At 40.2% G+C, this 17,917-nt stretch overlaps 4 protein-coding genes across 7 annotated transcripts; 2 read left to right on the plus strand and 2 right to left on the minus strand.

Annotated features, from left to right (window-relative positions):
- The first annotated feature begins 333 nt into the window (after nucleotides 1-333).
- Nucleotides 334-4,301, plus strand: LOC140783786 (acetylglutamate kinase, chloroplastic). Of its 4 annotated transcripts, XR_012108185.1 has the most exons (3): nucleotides 334-1,496; nucleotides 1,829-1,909; nucleotides 2,038-2,318. XR_012108185.1 is itself a non-coding variant. In XM_073130829.1 (2 exons), exon 1 carries the CDS (start codon nucleotides 454-456, stop codon nucleotides 1,462-1,464), a length of 1,011 nt encoding a protein of 336 aa, XP_072986930.1. In that variant the 5' UTR covers nucleotides 334-453; the 3' UTR covers nucleotides 1,465-1,496; nucleotides 3,703-4,301. The 4 variants fall into 4 exon arrangements, 3 of the variants coding, with proteins under 3 accessions (XP_072986930.1, XP_072986931.1, XP_072986929.1); XM_073130829.1 differs by lacking the exons at nucleotides 1,829-1,909; nucleotides 2,038-2,318 and adding an exon at nucleotides 3,703-4,301; XM_073130830.1 differs by lacking the exons at nucleotides 1,829-1,909; nucleotides 2,038-2,318 and adding an exon at nucleotides 4,008-4,301.
- Nucleotides 4,302-5,686: 1,385 nt separating this feature from the next.
- On the plus strand, nucleotides 5,687-8,742 carry LOC140783784 (carotenoid cleavage dioxygenase 7, chloroplastic). The gene is made up of 7 exons (XM_073130827.1): nucleotides 5,687-6,626; nucleotides 6,805-6,933; nucleotides 7,089-7,220; nucleotides 7,307-7,582; nucleotides 7,843-7,928; nucleotides 8,062-8,388; nucleotides 8,487-8,742. Exons 1-7 carry the CDS (start codon nucleotides 5,807-5,809, stop codon nucleotides 8,631-8,633), a joined length of 1,917 nt encoding a protein of 638 aa, XP_072986928.1. The 5' UTR covers nucleotides 5,687-5,806; the 3' UTR covers nucleotides 8,634-8,742.
- A 107-nt stretch (nucleotides 8,743-8,849) lies between these two features.
- Nucleotides 8,850-12,679, minus strand: LOC140783787 (uncharacterized). The gene is made up of 4 exons (XM_073130831.1): nucleotides 12,077-12,679; nucleotides 10,803-11,046; nucleotides 9,707-9,800; nucleotides 8,850-9,378 (listed from the first exon to the last, which is right to left on the minus strand). Exons 1-4 carry the CDS (start codon nucleotides 12,499-12,501, stop codon nucleotides 9,119-9,121), a joined length of 1,023 nt encoding a protein of 340 aa, XP_072986932.1. The 5' UTR covers nucleotides 12,502-12,679; the 3' UTR covers nucleotides 8,850-9,118.
- A 1,618-nt stretch (nucleotides 12,680-14,297) lies between these two features.
- LOC140783654 (large ribosomal subunit protein eL15z) lies at nucleotides 14,298-17,669 on the minus strand. The gene is made up of 4 exons (XM_073130603.1): nucleotides 17,579-17,669; nucleotides 17,320-17,486; nucleotides 16,523-16,720; nucleotides 14,298-14,673 (listed from the first exon to the last, which is right to left on the minus strand). The coding sequence occupies exons 1-4, from the start codon at nucleotides 17,580-17,582 to the stop codon at nucleotides 14,428-14,430; spliced, it is 615 nt and encodes a 204-aa protein (XP_072986704.1). The 5' UTR covers nucleotides 17,583-17,669; the 3' UTR covers nucleotides 14,298-14,427.
- Between the last annotated feature and the right edge of the window lie 248 nt (nucleotides 17,670-17,917).

Consider the following 17,917-nt stretch of genomic DNA (forward strand, 5'->3'; position numbering starts at 1 on the left):
AAGACAGGCTCAAAATTAATTTCAATCAAAGCTTGATTAGAGCCAAGCTCGATCAAGCTCGGCTCGTTTACACCCTTAGAAATGGTTAAGTAAAAGAAAGTAATTTTTTAAAGCTTCTCCATTTTATCATATTTAGTTATAAAAAAATAAATTAAAAAATACTTTTTTAACCTACGAAAAATAATTTTTCGTTTTCTTTTTCTTAGAAAAAAGTCCTATTAAACTGAGGCTTTTTTTTAATACACTTTATACCAACCAAATAGGCGAGAAGGAAAAAAATTTAGTGATCTTAATTTGTTCACACGCTGAGTGCTGACCGTAGTCCATTAACGGCATATCTCAAACCCATTCGTCAAAGTTCAAACAACGTCTGAGCTTTTCCGTACTCAGTAATTTAGTCGAACACCACGAGGACGCAAAGCAAGCCACAGAGAGTTAGGGGAGAGGGCGAAGATGCTCCTCACCAGAACCCAAACCTCTCCCCTCTTCCCTTCCAAATCCCTCCAAAAGCCTAAACCTAAGGCTGCCTTCCTCTCCACTAGATTTGCCCCTCTCCGCTCTGCCGCCGCCTCCGCCGCTGTCACGGCGTGGCCGTCACCGCCGCTGCAAACCCCTGCACAGATCCGCGTCGACGTTCTCTCGGAGTCGCTTCCCTTCATCCAGCGGTTCCGCGGCAAGACCATCGTGGTCAAGTACGGCGGCGCCGCCATGAAGTCGCCGGAGCTCCAGGCCTCCGTCATCAACGACCTCGTCCTCCTCTCGTGCGTCGGTCTCCGCCCGGTACTCGTACACGGCGGTGGCCCCGAGATCAACTCCTGGCTCCTCCGCCTCGGCGTCGAGCCCCAGTTCCGCAACGGCCTTCGAGTCACCGATTCCCTCACAATGGAGGTCGTCGAGATGGTTCTCGTCGGAAAGGTTAACAAATCCCTTGTATCCCTCATCAACCTTGCCGGCGCCACCGCCGTCGGCCTCTGCGGGAAAGACGCGCGTCTCCTCACTGCCCGCCCTTCCCCTGATGCTGCCGCCCTCGGATTTGTAGGCGAGGTGACCCGTGTCGACCCCACAATTCTCCGTCCTATTCTTGCTGACGGCCACATCCCCGTGATCGCCACCGTTGCTGCAGATGAGGCCGGGCAGGCTTACAATGTCAATGCCGACATCGCTGCTGGCGAGATTGCGGCGGCGGTTGGTGCTGAAAAATTGATCTTGCTTACCGATGTGGCAGGGATCCTCACGGATCGTAACGACCCCGATAGCCTTGTGAAGGAGATTGATATCAGTGGTGTGAGGAGGATGGTGGAGGAGGGGAAGGTAGCCGGGGGGATGATACCCAAGGTGAATTGTTGCGTTAGGTCACTTGCCCAGGGGGTCCGGACAGCAAGCATTATCGATGGCCGGGTGCAGCACTCTTTGCTCCTCGAGATCCTCACTGATGAGGGTGCCGGGACCATGATCACTGGTTGAGTTGCACAGCGGCGGACGGGCTAGTAAGGATGGTAAGTTTTGTACTGCTTTTGTTTAATTTATGAGCAAAGTTAACAGCTTTGTACCTGAATAAGGAGGATACCTGAGTTGTAGGGATGAAAAATTTAGCTGTTGTTCATCTAGTTATCTATTGCTGTACATCATTGTTGTCTGAAGTGTATCTCTGTGTTTCTACCCTTAACTTACTGTAATGCATGTTTTTCATGGGATTTTCACTTTGGATTGGAAGTGTATTGTTGCTTCTTTTTATAGTTCTAGAGGAACACTGATTGTCTGAAATAATTTAGGGCCTTTCTAGTCCTTCCATTTGCACATATTTTCTTACTGAGATACTTCTTCTTAGCTATTGCATGTGTTAGTGGAGCGTGTTGGAGCTATTCGAAGTGCAAACTATTGATGTTGTGAAATGTGCAGAGATGTATTAGTAAGTGAATTTTGGACAAATATAACTGGTGAACCCTCATAGTTGACCTGTATGGTCCCAAAGAGTAGATCCATACTTAATTGCTTCTGATTCGAGTGAATTGGTTGTGATGGCAATTTCTAATATAGGTGATGCTTCTGTTTGATGCTCGAAGCGGAAGCGCAACCATTTGTGGATGTGGCTACTGGATACATGTGACTTGACAAATTTTATCTGGTTTGGATCTGAGTGAGTTGATATTATTAGTAGTCTCAAGTCAACTGACCATTCTTGAATACTTTTCATAAAACTCTCAACTGGTCAAATTTTAAAAGTGTAATATGTTCTTATTCAAATGATCTTTTTTCATGAGAATTTTTGGAAGACAAAAGCATAGAGGACTAAAGGTACTTTTTTTGAGTTTGTTTAACTCTGGCTAAACATAATTTCTTGGAGTTCGATTGAAACTTGTTCTTTCTTTTATAATTTTCCTTCTCTTAGATATGTGTCTAATCTATAGTTGGTACGAACTACCTGTAGTAGTTCGCAAGGAGGAATTGCTAGATGGTGGCGGAATGGTTTGACAAGACCCTCCTGTTGTTGAAATGTTAGTTCTGTTGAATGATCATATTTGGCTCTAGGAGATATGTATTTTATTGGCCTAACCTTTTACAACTGAATAATCATCTTTGGTTCTAGCAGATATCTATTTCCTTGACCTAGTCTTTAAAATAGAATCATTTTTTGAGCTATGGAGGAGTAAAGTTTGGTTGTGGCTAATATAGCAAGATAAAAATGAAGTGAGCTGTACAATTGTTCTGTTTAGTTTGACCTGATAATTATCAGTTTCCGTTACAAGGATAATATGGATTTTCCATAAGATGGTTGTTTTGATGGATCAGAATTTTAAGTAACTAGGAAGAACAAAAATGGAGCTTAACTTTACTAGATAAGGACATTAAGGTGGATGAAGGAGGTCAGGAGAAATGATAAAAATAAGACATGACTGGTCTAACAGAACTTAGGCAGCCTCATAAGGGGTAGATAACACTTGGTTTGACAGAGACTTCTACTCGAAATAGAGCAAACTGAGAGAATAACCAATAATTGATTGACCGATTAGTTGGGGTTGAAGGTTTGATTGTTTGTTGTAGTGTTATTTGTCTAAATTGATTGCAACCTCAGGTTTAAGAACTTGATATTTTATGGGTCAATTTTATTAAATTTATCGTTTATATGTATCCTCTTTGTACTTTATTTTGGTAGGAAGGTGAAACACTTGTTGGCTAGAAGCTTAGTAGTAGTGAATAAGGACATGATAACCCTTAGATTGTTGGAATACGTTGCGCAAGATAGTGCGGAAGGGAAAAAAAGAATCATCTGTGTGTTTCTAAATAGATGGATGTAAGGCTTTGTGCATCTTGTGGAAAGAGAAAGATTGTCCTCGATTAGTACTGAGGACGTGTAGTATGTGTCTTAGTTTATGTGGTTCACAAGATTTATGTCTAAATTAGTATTCTTATCCTTATTCCTTAGTATCTTAACATGCTTATCTGTGGGCTGCTGGGGATACTACAATTTGTTGATGTTTATTCTAGTCGGACAAAACATCGAAGTAAATTTCTCTCTCCATCTACAAGACTCGACCCCTCTGATAGGTACATCTAGGAAATGAAATGTTGTATTTGATTCAATTGCTTCATTGATGCGGTCTTGTTGTTGTGTAGTTCATCATCAGCATAGCTATGATATGCTGTGATCAGTATCTCTTGGATTATTTTACGAATTTCATCTTTTTATTTTGTTATATGAAGTGATGTGAGACAAATTGGGAAAATTTACATTCTCCGATTTCTGTTCGCTGTTCTACCAAAATTGGATCTGGATCACTAAGTGCGGAGTTTACATTGGCATTTTGCTTCTAAGAACCTTGAAGAATGAATCCCTCTTGATAGATACCATAGCTCCCTTAAATGTGATATGGGTATTATGTTGGGCAGTAATATCAAGGACAAAGTAACTGATGACAGCAACATGGTACCGACCATCAAGATGTAAAGTTGTAAAGTGTCCTTCAATTGGCTTTAACAACTTTGTGTCATTGTGTGTCCATAATCAGCAGCAGGACACATGGGCAGGAGCAACGGTTTTGGGTACTAAATTCTAACAATTCCAAGTGGAGCAATTGGCCTATACTTGATGATTCTTGGAATTAATTGCAAGATCAGAAATGGAGATTATTTCAGACATATGAGTTTGAGCTGTTTCTGTCTTGAGATCTTTGTGATACTAATTTGAATGGAGGGAGATTTTCTCTATATTTGGTTTGAATAGACTTCTAATACGAAAGACAGGATTAAATACATCTGGATTGTAACCAATTTCACAGGAAGTTCTGTGTTCATTTTTGTTAGCTTAATGAATTTCTTTATTTTCGAGTATAGTTCTCATGCTCAACAGAGTTTAGTTGTAAAACAGTGATTAGAAGAACCACAGAAATTCTTTGTCATCAAACCCTGAGATGATAGGTTTAAAACAGGGTGTTACTCTGTTCCAGTCGACTTCATTTGCGTTTGTGATTATGGATTATACCTGGGTGTCCTCCTTTTCTAGGTCTCCATGATATAAGCAAGATTTGGCAACTCTATGATCGATGAAACATGAATCCTGGTCATTGAGAAACTGTGGTTTACTTGAGTTGTAACTGTTGAAGTCATCGGAAATGGTCATTTTAAGATTCTTATAACACTACTGCACTTGAGAACAGAGTCATACTTCTTGTGCGTAATTTGTCGATCCATTGGAAAAACCTCTGTTTACTAGATGATCTCAACCTAATAGAATCATTTACGTATGCATCAATGTTTGTTTCTGGTGCATTCCTATGCGCTCTGCAGTCTTTTGCTTCGTCTAGGACAAGACAACCCATACTATGGCCGGCAGGGATTGCTCAGGGTCACACATCTCCTACTTGTTAATATTTCTTTTTCTCTCAATTTCATCAATGAACAAGTTGATGATGTCTCTAGTTTGGTTGCTTCACTCGATTTGTTAGCCACCAAAGAAGAGTAGGGTTGGGCAAGGAGGGTCCCACCCACTAGTAGCTTCCTTCCACTCATGGAAGAGTGCCTGCCCTCCTCTTTGTTACATTAATATTGTGTGTTATTTGTTTCGCTTTCTTTCATGCCCTTCCATTCTCCACGGCCGAGAGGTGTCGCAGAGAAAAAGAGGGGGGAGGAAAAGCTGGCCCCTTTGTTCATTAGTCACTCCACTCATCGCCCCAATAGCGAATTAAGAGATTATAATATGTTTCACTTTGTTATTTTGTCAATTTTTACTCATGATAGGATGTGGGTATAGTCTTTGGCTGAGGTCATAACGATGCAATTTTCTAATTAATAAAGAACATTATTTGTTGTATTAGGAGATTTTTAAGTTTATGATACATTGATACTAAGTAAGCCGTTATTTTGATTGCTTTGGTACTAGACGACCTCGGGGTAATAGACTTCTTCTTATTTAGTGATATAAGAATCCTTTTTATTTTATTTATAAGATTGTGGAGAAAATTTGACGATGGTTTTATACCAATACGGAAATGGAGACCGGTTAAAGGGGAAATTAGGAGCACGTCGTCATAATTTAAATATTAATGTAACCTTACGCTAGTCGCCATAAATCCGGCGCCCAAGATTCCAAACAAAGACTCGAGGAATCGAATGGCGCTCTCGTGATTCTTCCAAAGTCTCCGTCCAAAATTTTACCATTACTCATTTATAAGTAGGAGGACGATGACCCTTGGGATTCCACTCCATCCCTTACCTTCGATTCCCCCGCCAAAACTTCCAAAAAGGAAAACCCCAGCAGAAATTTAAATCACCTCCGGTCTCGAAAATTTTCCAAAAATAGTAAAAATAAATGCATTCGCTCCCCCACAACCACCTCATTCCTCTTCCTCCTCCGCCGCCGGAGACCAATCTCCCCCTCTCCTCATCGTCAGCCGCGGTGGGATCCCATCATCGGATCATCCCCTCCGCCGCATCAACGGTGGTGACGTCACCCACCCCCTCTTCCTCCTCCTCCGCCGCCTCCGGCGGCGACTCCCCTGCCGCCGCGTTTTGGGACTACAACCTCCTATTTGCCTCGCAGCGATCCGAGTCACCCGATCCGATTCCCCTCCGACTGGCCGCCGGTTCTATCCCTGCCGACTTCCCCGCCGGCACCTACTACCTCGCAGGCCCCGGGCTCTTCTCCGACGACCACGGCTCCACCGTCCACCCTCTTGACGGCCACGGCTACCTCCGCGCCTTCGACTTCGACTCCTCCGGCGCCGTGCGGTACTCCGCGCGGTACGTCGCTACGGCGGCGGAAAGGGAGGAGAGGAACGGGGACGGGGGAAAGATGTGGCGTTTCACGCACCGGGGTCCGTTCTCCGTCCTCAAGGGTGGGAAACGGGTGGGAAACGTGAAGGTGATGAAGAACGTGGCGAACACGAGCGTGGTGAGGTGGGGAGGCCGGCTGCTGTGCCTCTGGGAGGGCGGGGATCCGTACGAGATTGACCCTCGGTCATTGGACACGGTGGGGCCCGTTGATCTCGTGGGCTTCAAGGATGGGAATCCCGATATAGATCGGGCGGCGGCGGCGGCGGAGGAGGATGGTAATGGGTGGAGATGGACTGCTAGGTTGAAGGATATGGGGGTTAACGTGGCAGCTCATTGCTTGAAGCCCATCCTTGGTGGTGAGTAGATTAATTGGTGACTATGATTGTTTTGACGTAATTAAAGAAGAGCTACAACGATTATGGTTATAAAAGAAAATCAAAAGAATAGTAGTATTATTTTTGCAATTTTTAATCAGGTTTCACATATTGATTGAATTATTAATAATGTATAACTTAATGTTATTTGTGGTTGCAGGAGTGTTTAATATGCCACCGAAAAGGTTATTATCTCACTACAAGATTGATCCCAAGAGGAACAGGCTCTTGATGCTTTCCTGCAATGCCGAAGACATGCTCCTCCCTCGCTCTAACTTCACTTTTTATGGTAGTAGGATTAATTTTAAACAGGATATTATCACATAAGTACAACTACTGAGTAAATAAAGAATTTAAGACTACACCTTAATTTAAGGCATCTTATTATTCTCCAACTTGCGTGTAACCTGACAGCTAACAAATATTTCCTCTCTCTTGCTGTAGAATTTGATTATAATTTTGAGCTAATAGAGAAGAAAGAGTTCATCATCCCAGACCACTTAATGATTCACGACTGGGCCTTCACCGATGGCCACTATGTACTCCTTGGCAATCGCATCAAGCTTGACGTCCCTGGTAATTAATTTACTATATAAAACCTTACCCTATGTAGCTATATAGTTATCTCAGACGCAATGAAAAGCTCAGCATATGAAGCATAGGTTCGCTGCTTGCATTATCGGGGTTATATCCGATGATATCGGCGTTATCCGTGAATCCTAGCCAGCAGTCGACGCCGATCTACTTGCTGCCTCGACACGCCGAGAGCTCAAATGGCGCCGGCCGGGACTGGAGAGTGCCCGTTGAAGCTCCGTCGCAGATGTGGGCGTTGCATATTGGTAATGCCTTTGAGGAGAGTGACGTTAATGGCAACTTGGAGATCCAAATGCAAGTCTCGGTTTGTTCCTACCAGTGGTTCAATTTCCACAGGATGTTTGGTACTTACCTGTGCTATCTCTTAGGCTTCTAAGATTTTATTTTTATATAAATTAGAAGTTTTATAAACAAAGTTAGACAAAGAGATTAGTTCTTTGATATATATATAATCAATTCTTTCAAAAGAAAATATCACAACGAATTCAAACTATGCATATATAGTGTTTGATCGTTAGTTATAACTCTATTATCCGTGGTGATTTCTTAAGAGCCTCTAATTTTAGAGGCCAGAGTTCTAAATATAATCATCAACGTATTCCAGGGTATAACTGGCGAAATGGAAAGCTGGACCCTTCTTTCATGAATGCAGCTAAAGGAAAGGAGGCGTTTCTACCTCACCTAGTCAAGGTAATTAAGTGTGTACTCTACTTAATAGAATCTTTAATACTAGTAATTGCCGATGAGTCATCGTGCAATAGTTTGCAACGATATAAAAATTTGAATCCCGCACTAAGAGGGAGACGAGTTTACTTGTCATTAGATATCAATCAACATGGACGCAAGAAAAGGAACAAGCGGCAGATGCAAAGTAGCTAGTCTTTCAAGCCAATGGAACAAGCCGGCAGACTTCCCGGCGATCAGCCCGGCCTTCTCCGGCCGGAGGAACGCTTACATTTATGCCGGGGCAGCTTCAGGCTCGCGAAGATTCTTGCCTCATTTCCCTTTCGACAGCGTAATAAAGCTCAACACCTTAGATGGGTCCGTCGCTTCGTGGTCTACCGGAAGCCGGATATTCGTCGGAGAGCCCATCTTTATTCCAAGAGATGGGGAGAAGGAGGAGGATGACGGCTATATTCTAGTAGTAGAGGTAAGAACCGTTGCTGCATATATATATATATATACACACGTCTTCTCATTCAATTTTCTCAAACCCATGTTTTGTTTGTTCTCTATTCTGCATGGCAGTATGCGGTTTCGAAGCAAAGGTGTTACCTTGTGATACTGGATGCAAGAAGAATAGGAGGAGGCACTAATGCAGTTGTTGCAAAGCTTGAAGTGCCAAAGAGGTTGACATTTCCCCTTGGATTTCATGGGTTCTGGGCTTGCAGATGACCACTGTACTTGTACGTAGTTTTTGCAAAATATCTTGTATGGCAAACTCAATATGCCACTCCTTGCAAGAATCCTAACGCTGTGGTCTGATATCCACTCCATTTGTAAATTGACAACCCGGAGAGAGAAATATTTACCCTCGTACAACAATAAAAACAACCAAATTAACCAATCTCTAGTTCTTCGATCCTCTCAAAGTAAAAGTGCAACCAAATCTTTCTCAAAAGTACTTCACTTGGCAGGCACTTAAATTGAAATAAATAACTTGACAATCAAAACAAAACTTAAAACATATTCAAGTATTACTGAGAAAGTTCTCCTAACATCCAGAATTTGTTAACAATGTTTTCCTTCTGTTGCCTGGCTAACTCAACTCTTTCAACACTGTCACACAAAAACTACTAAACTCTAAAACAACCAGCTAGGATAATTGATGCTTTGCATGCCTAAGCACGCTGCAAGCAGTCTTGTCGGCAAATTTTGGTTTAAGCTCTTTGGACGCGTGTCATGACGACAATGAGGAAAACCAGAACAGAGAGCATAAATGAGGACCTCACAGCATCATCAAAAGAACCAGCCTCCGAATCATCTGTTTGAGGGTGAAAGAACTCATTTACAAGCTTCATGATGTTATCGAAAAATTCCACTATTTTGGTCTTGGTGGTGCTGAAGATCCACCTAAGGAATCTGGTGGAACTGTCAGGGCATTCATCTGGATCTTGTGGTTCATTAACTCCAACTGCATCTAAATATACACAAAGTGCACGAGTAAAGGATACATAAAAAGGATAAACAGAGAGTAGTGTGATAAATTAAGCTTGGATTAATTTTTTTATTTAAAAAACATGTAAGGCTAGAAAGTACTATGTTGACTGTTCTATTAGACAATTTGATGATAATAAGAATCCATGTAAATTGGTATAATCTCCAATGTTTAATCTAGGAATTAAATTTGTGGAACTAAAAGTATCCACCACAACAGGACCAACAATTATCCTGCAAGCTCATAAATATCTTCCAATGCTATGATTAGACAAATGGATGCATCAATTTAGCAGAAAACTTCCACATACCTTCACAAAATGATTTCTTTAACTCCTGTACTATTTCATTCTTCATAACTGCATCCCATACAGCTTTGTCAGATGACAATGAAACAACCATTTTCTGCATAAAGGAGAGCAAAAGGACAGTGAAATCAGGCTGACAAAACAATTTAAACTCCAAAAATAGCTAGATCTTTGATGATGTCATCTAATAGCATAAAACTCAATTTAAGCCAAAGAAACAAAAGGAAACCTAATGGCAGAAAGATCAATATGTAAACAGCACTTTTCTCTCTGGTACTGGCTTCAGCATTAGCAACAACTTATTTAAACTTCTTGGTCTCAAATATTGTGACTTGTGAAGCTTCTTAGATTGTCGAATTGTGCACGATAAATGGTAAGCATGATATTATTCCTGCTGCAATTGCAAATGATGACTGCATAGTGGGTCTATGCATGCTTTAATGAATGAGGTGCTCAACTATTTGAGGGACTAGAAAGAGTGCTAAAGGAGCCTTTCATAGAGAGGTTTGTGGCTTAGGTTTCTCATTTGCTGTTCAGGCCATTTGAGTAGTCGTCTAGATTTTCTTAAGCAGTTGCCTACCTATCATATGCAGTTAGTATCACCTATCTTTCTTAAAGAATATCAAACCTCTCATAGGTGATCTAACCCTGATAAGATTAACTGCTTTTACACAATATGCATATCAGTAAGACAATAAATGCATCATGCTACTATGTCCAGTAGTTATTACAATCGAGAAAGTCCATAGAAGATCATGACCTCTCAAAGTATTGGATCCAATTAGAGAAAACAGCATTACCAGATAAACTCTGTAACATTTATTTCTTGTAGGTTCACTTGTCTATCATGGTAGATACATCTTTGATTGACTAACATGAGGTAAAGCAGATGGCGGCAAAGTAGAAAGAGTTCGATCAGTTAAATAAATTGCTATGGGGAAACTAATAAACAAAGCTAGTAGCCAATTGCATAAAGCATGAGGAATAAAAGTAGTAGTTGGACAACATAGATATAAAAGAAATATAAGAGTAGGAACATTTAAAACTGAAAAGAGTCTACACAGAAATGCTATATGCATATAATATAAGCAGCTGTCACCTGAATTGATGGATTTATCTGCAAAAGATGAAATGCATCCAAAACTTTTTCACGTCCTTCTGACTGAAAAGCACCTGAGCTATAAAGATGCATCGACGGCTCAATCCAGTCTGACTCTGTTGACAATTCCGAGGAACCTCCTGATGCAGCCTCTGAAACGATTTTTTTATCAACTGCACCCTGGTCTGAAAAGGAAGGATATCCAGCTTCCTGCACCCCTGAGAAAGTGACTGGCACAAATATCCTGCACAAAAAAGAAAACATTTTGTCATGTAAAGGGAACCAAAGAAGCTTTCAGTAGACAAGCGCCATTTAATGTTTTTGGACCAGTGGAAGCTGTAGTCAGAAACAACTTCTGTTATGATTATCTAGGTGAATTAATAAGTTATTGCCATTTATTGGTGCAACTTGTAACCTGCTTGAGTCAGGGAAAAGCACTAAGGGACTAGACATACCCTCCCACTTCCTTTCACATTTCAGAGTTCAGTCTATGTAAACAGGACATCCATAGAATTTACAGGAGTATCGTATCTGTGCACTTTATCTACATAGCTGATTTGAAGAAATTGCAACGTTTCTAGATTCTAAGTGGAGAAATGATAACCTGTAAAAGATGGTACCCAAATTAACAAAAATTCAAAATTTGCTTTTCATCTTAACCAGAAGGAATTAAAACTATCAGAAGAAAAGATTGTGCTCTCCATTCATTCACAATCTTAAAAATAGGTATATCATATCCTTCGTAGCGGTGACCAAAGGAAATCCATAAAGAGCTGCAAATTGGTAAGCTAGAGATCGACAGAAAATCCTCTTAACAGAACAACACCAAGAGAGATTCCTATAACTACCTAATAAAGCAGATATATTGCAGCACTTTAGCCCTTCAACTACATGGGCAACATCTCTTTCATATGGAAACAAACAGAAAAGCCTATGAAAAACCATGACTACTAATTTTTCCCCTCCAAAGCCCGCTTCCCGGTCAATAGAGTAAAACAACCAAAAAGAGGCATTTCTTATCGATTAATTATTGAAGTACTGTATAGAATCAAATATAGCACATCATACACTATCAAATATCAATACCTACTTCTACTAAACTTTCTATACAGGGGAAAAATACTAAATTGTGCACAAAGTCAAAGCAGAATGTCTAAGATATGAAGATCGTAAACATGGGAATCATATAACCTAAATAAAAATAAAAAAATCTTTCAAAAGAACACAATTACAAAAAAAGAGGAGAAGAAAAGATCAAGGTTTCAAGAACATACTGCTGAAGAGAAGAGACAGCATCCTCAACCTCCTCCCTCGAGGGAACTTTTCCAAAAACCAATCTTTCCGGGAACCCAAATCCACCGACTTCAAACCCTCTTCCCCCTCCCTCCATTTCCACCACCTCTTCCATCATCTCCTCCTCCCTATCGACGGTTTCCCACTCCTCCCCATCCCCAAAGCAAGGGCTCGCCTTCCAATTCCCGACCAGCCCCGCCGCGGCGGCGCTCGAGAAAGTCGGCGACGAGGTCGGAGAAGTCGGCGATGAGGAAACGCGGACGACGCGTGCGTTTCCCGCAGCCGGCTTCGTACCCCTTGCCGGCGCCGAGATCGCCGGCTCTTTTAATCCTCCAACTCCTGCCCCCACCACCCTCGCCACCGTCCTTAACATGCTCTCTCCGCCCATTCCAGGCGACCTCTTCATCTCTCTCTCTCTCTCTCTCTCTCTCTCTCTCTCTCTCTCTCTCTCTCTCTCTTATCTATTAAAAGTTGGTTTCATGGATTGAGAAGGTGACGGTGAGTGGTTTTGTACTGTTTCGAGAAAGAGGTAATGCTTGGCGTTCTTTTCCTAGATTTTTATATTTAATTATTTTTTATCTCGCGTCGAGCCATGAGGGGTCTTTTGTGTTATATGTTTGACGTTCTTTTGCATATGCCTACCTTACAAAGCAATTATTTTCGTTTCCGTCCTCTATTTTCTTACATATAAACCCTTGGAAGCATGGGCTCGCTCGATCCTAAATTTCAAAGGTTAACATATTACGAAAAATTCATCATCAAATATGATAAATCTTATCAAGTTTTTTTCTTAAAAAATATAATCGTTAAGAATAATAACTTAAAAATATCGTATCAGACAACAGTGATTGAAATCCTAAAGCGATAATTCCCACAAAATCCGCTAAAAATTCGTGCACGATCCATCAAACATGCAAAAATGGCAGATTGGCATTTTGGTCCTTCTGTTTTTGGCAAAAGGCATTTTGGTCCTAAAAAGAAACAAATATAATTTTTGCGGGGTCCACATGTAAATATCCATCTTCGTACGAAGTGCGACCCACGGCATATAATTCGAACGGACAAAGCGACGAGAGCGGTGGACGGAAGAAGATGGCGTGTCACGCGGTGGCGAGAGGGTGGCAAATGGGAATGCGAGCTTTTTAAAAAGAGAAAAAGAAAAAGGGAAGTGGATATTACCATCCATTACTCGGCTTATACGAGACAAAAGAAAGACGGCAATAATAGCAAGGGGTTGATGGCGTTTTAGATTTCATTAAATTTTAGTACAGATGTTGAGGTATTTGGCATTGGTTTCTATAAATTATTTGGATTCATTACGATTAAGCTGCAGTACAAAAATATATTTATTTATTTATTTGGACATTTGAACCTCCTTGCATGAGCTAAAGTTAACCAAATTATTTGAGCTCATGAATGTGACACTGTGACGTCTTTACGTGAAACATTATTATGGCATGTTGATTGATTAGTGGATGGAGCTGCAAGTGGGCAAAGTTGAATGGAATACGAGGAGACTTTACGTTCATCATGCTATTTTCTAATTGGAAAAGATTGTGGTAGTGGTGAGATTTTGGTCTTAATATCATCTTCGAGCAGGGATTCTCCTATATGATTGCTTGAATTTTTGAAAATAATGCTCAATAAAATTTTGCTATAATACAACATATATTCAGCCAAAAATATTTGGCTGCACATTGGATTGCTAGCAAAGTAGAACATTTGGGGTTAGGGAGTTTTGAGGAAACACCCTTAATCCCTCAAATACTTTGTTTACTTTCTATCAATCCGGCATTTTAGATATGTGCTCATCACTAGTTTTCTAAGGCCACTTACCAGGCAACAAAACAAACAAGTTATTCAAATTTCAGAAGGTGTTAGGAGCAGAAAAGCACATCAAACAATAACTTGCACGGCAAAAGCTTGAACTTATAATAAGAGACATCCATAAAGAGGCTCGAGGAAAAAGGAAAACAAATCTAAGCAATTATTAACTTTGGATGCTATTAGTAACTTTTTCATGAACAATCAGACCCAGCAATCAGCAATACCAGCATTAGAGAGGAAAACAAATGGACCAGCCAAAATGGGAAATTGAAGAGATTTGGATAGGTACGACTGGTCAAAAACAAAAGTAAATATCAACTATTAAGCACGAATTACAGTGACGCAACTCAAGAAACAACTGAAAGCACCATCTAATTTAGATAGAGAAGTAGCAAGTCCTTCACTTATGTAAGTCATAATAGTTCATTGAACTACAGGAACGGGGTGACTTTCAAAGTTTAAACAGATGTTCCAAACAAAAGATCACAAAATTTCAGGACAGGAATTATCGGTAACGACGAAGGGACAGTGTCTGGTTCCTCTTCCAAGTTGCTCTGCGAGATGGTCTCGACTTGTGATGCCTGTGACCCTTGCCTCGCAGACCACGGTACTTCTTACCAGCTGAGGTAAGTCCTCGAAGCTCACGGTGTTTGTGAACACCCTTGCAGATCCAGTTAATCCTTGGGTCATTACGAATTGCGTTGTGAGCAGCATCAACAAGGATAACCTCATAGTATTTGTAAGTTGAATCCTGCAGTAAAAGAAAAAAAATCGAGAGATGCTTTAATGCATGAGAACTGCAACACAACATATAGATGATAAACAAAGTCTTCAAACAAAGATAAGTAATTACATAGGGGGTGCACCGGATTGTTCCTCTATGCCTATTAGCTACTGCACAACCAACATGAGGTCAACATGACCATAGACTAGGGTGAAAATGGTTCGGATAATATCTGGATCAATGTAAGATATAGATTGCAAAATTCTCATCTGACCCAAATTTGAATTCGGATATAAATTCAGATATGAATTCAAATTTGGATATCTATTTATCCACAAACATGTAACTTGAATTTATTAATATTTAACAGATTTTTGAACTTTCTAGCTCTCCTAATCGGATTTACTTATAAATTATTTTTGCTTTTTCATCTTCTATAACAATCCTCAAAATTTTCAGATATATTTAAATTCATTTATATTTCAAATCTACATAAATCACCATTTATTTGTATTTTTATTTGTTTAAGGTCTCACTGAGCATTCAATTTGAATCGAAATTCATTTAACATTTGATTTGTATTCAAATTTGTTTAAGATCCGGTTCATATCCACATCTGTTTAATATCTCATTAAATATCTGTATTTGTTTCATCCACATATGGTTTTACATTTTGCATCCATCAAATATCTGTATTCGAAGCAAAAGTATAAATTCGGATGTGGGTTCACCAATATCCAATTTATATCTGATTCGTTATCACCCCTACCGATGTGACATTATTTTCTAATTAGATTATTTACTATATTTGAACAATTATAATATTAGTCTAATGTGCAGGGATGTTCAAACTATTTTACTTGACCATTGGGATCAGTTATTAGACTAGGTTAGCTTAGTGAGCTACTTCCACTTTTCAGGAATCCTCAAGAAAATTCTCAAATTTTTTTCAATCTTTAGACTTTCCAACATAACTCCTTAACTTCTCAACATTTGGACTTTCCAATATAACTCCTAAATTTTTCAACCTTTGATCCTCCCAAATAAGACCTTCAATCTTCCTCTCCTCTTTATAAACCCCATGCAACCTTTAGAGGGGGATCAATTGGAAGGCCATCAAACACTTTCTTCTCCACATAAATCTCTCATCTATTCTTCAGTCTACTCTACTCTCCTATATTCCTTGTGGGTTTCCCCCATTTATCATCTCTCTATAAAACTCTCATAATCCTAATGGGTTTCTTGTTAATCTACCTTATCACTCTGCTCCAATTTCATGTATTTGCTCCTAAGGGATTTTCAGCAATAGAACACCATCCTACAACCATCTATAAGTTGCCCAGAGTTGCCCAGAGTTGGAAGTTGAAGGCAAGACTTAAGGCTAAACACTATCCTTCACAGTAAGTGAGATCCAACAATATTCTACTATTCTTTATATCTTATTTTGGTCTTAAATCCTACGACCATCTATAAGTCCTTTAAACCTAGACCTATTTTTAGGCAGCTCTTGATTGATCCAAGTCTAATGGTCAATCCATTTTTCTCTTTAGCCATATTTTTTAGTTACAAATTTTAGATTTGTTGGTTTGTTGAGTTTTAAGTTAAACTAGATTTAATCTTGCTTATATTTTAATAGAAGGTTTTATGATCATTTACTACTTCTGTTCATTGTATTGCTGAATTCATTTAGCCTACATTTGATCATATGTTCTCCAACATTTGTTAGCAATTTTGGGTTGTATTTAAACCAATTTGTCGGTATCAGTTTTAAGAACTTTATATTACATTTAGACAAACTTTGAGATCTTTCAAGATGGAATTGATTCAAAACAAAAAGAAAAGAAAAGAAATGTGTAGATCAAGGAAGTATCCTAACCTCATTGAGCCAATATGAGTTGAGCACTTTCAGACCACCCAGTTTCCGCCCAGCTCTCTCCTCAGCAACTGACCTCTTGTTCCTTTGGAACTTTAGCTGTGTGATACCCTGATTCTTTGGCTTACCATATACAATACCTTTAGGGACTGGTCTCTTCCTGCCACCACGCCTAACTCGGACACGATAAACAACATAACCCTGAAAGTCATGGCAGAGAATCCATTTAAGGGTCCAAAGATGCAGCGTGTGGACAAAAACATTCTAGCACACCTCCCATAAAACATTTATCGGGTACCTTAACTGGCAGTTGAGGTAACTGGTGACATAATGTATGGATGTTAAAAAAAATCATTACCAAAAAGAATAAGCAACAACTGAAAGCTACACTGCCGGTGAAAAGAAAAGCATGCGCAGCAACTCATCCTAATTCCACATTGATGAAGAACCACAACAGACATAAAAATTTCTCTCGGTCACAATTGACAGTCCAAGGGATTCAACAAACAAAATACAAGTTGAAGAAAACCGTGCCAGATGACCAAATTTGTTAATCCAATGTAAGTATATATTCAAGAGTATGTAAATTTAAAACTTTTACAAGCTTTGAACAAGTTCAGATTGTGCTTACGAAACAAAATAAATATGATAGCGATGATCATAATGACAAATATCATACATCCTCAAGAGAATTCAATGCAACATCTGATTATCCATCACCTATCAAATATTTACTACAAGACAAGAAATCGCTAAGCTGAGCAACATCGAAACATCCTGTAATGCGAAACTTTGTATACCTGCTTGGCCTTGTACCCAAGGCGTCGAGCCTTGTCGGGACGCGTCGGCCTCGTGACGCGGACGATGGAAGGGTGCTGACGATACTCCCAGCATCTCACCCTCTGGAGAAACCGCATCACATCCGATTGCTTCTTCCTCCATAGCTCCGACACGTACTTGTATGCCCCTAAAAGAATCCACCAAAGAAAACGGGCCGAAGCCGGCACAGTTTACTCGAGTTCTACGAAAGAATAGAAGGATTAGGAATCGAGAGCTCACCCATGCTTGCGGAGAAGCTCGCCGCCAAGGTTAGGGTTTGGTCGGGGCGAAAGTAAGTTATAAGCGAGAGAGGGGTTGGATTTAGTGAATCTCGACCGTTGGCTTTCGTGCGGGCGATCAGAACCGTTCTTTTGGCGCTTTAAGTGCGCAAGTAGGGTTTTAGCCGTGGGTTCTTTTCATCTGGTGGGCCAAAATCCTGATGAATACTGGGCTCGGCCCAGATATATATTTTAGGTTTGTTATCGATCCAATCAGAGAGCTCGAATGCAACCTCTTCCGAATAGAATGTGGTGCATTACCAGAGTCATCATTTGCCATCAACTTAACATACATTCGATA

Source organism: Typha latifolia, chromosome 3 (genome assembly GCF_019914945.1).
Source record: "Typha latifolia isolate L0001 chromosome 3, TyphaL0001v2, whole genome shotgun sequence".
NCBI lineage: Eukaryota > Viridiplantae > Streptophyta > Magnoliopsida > Poales > Typhaceae > Typha > Typha latifolia.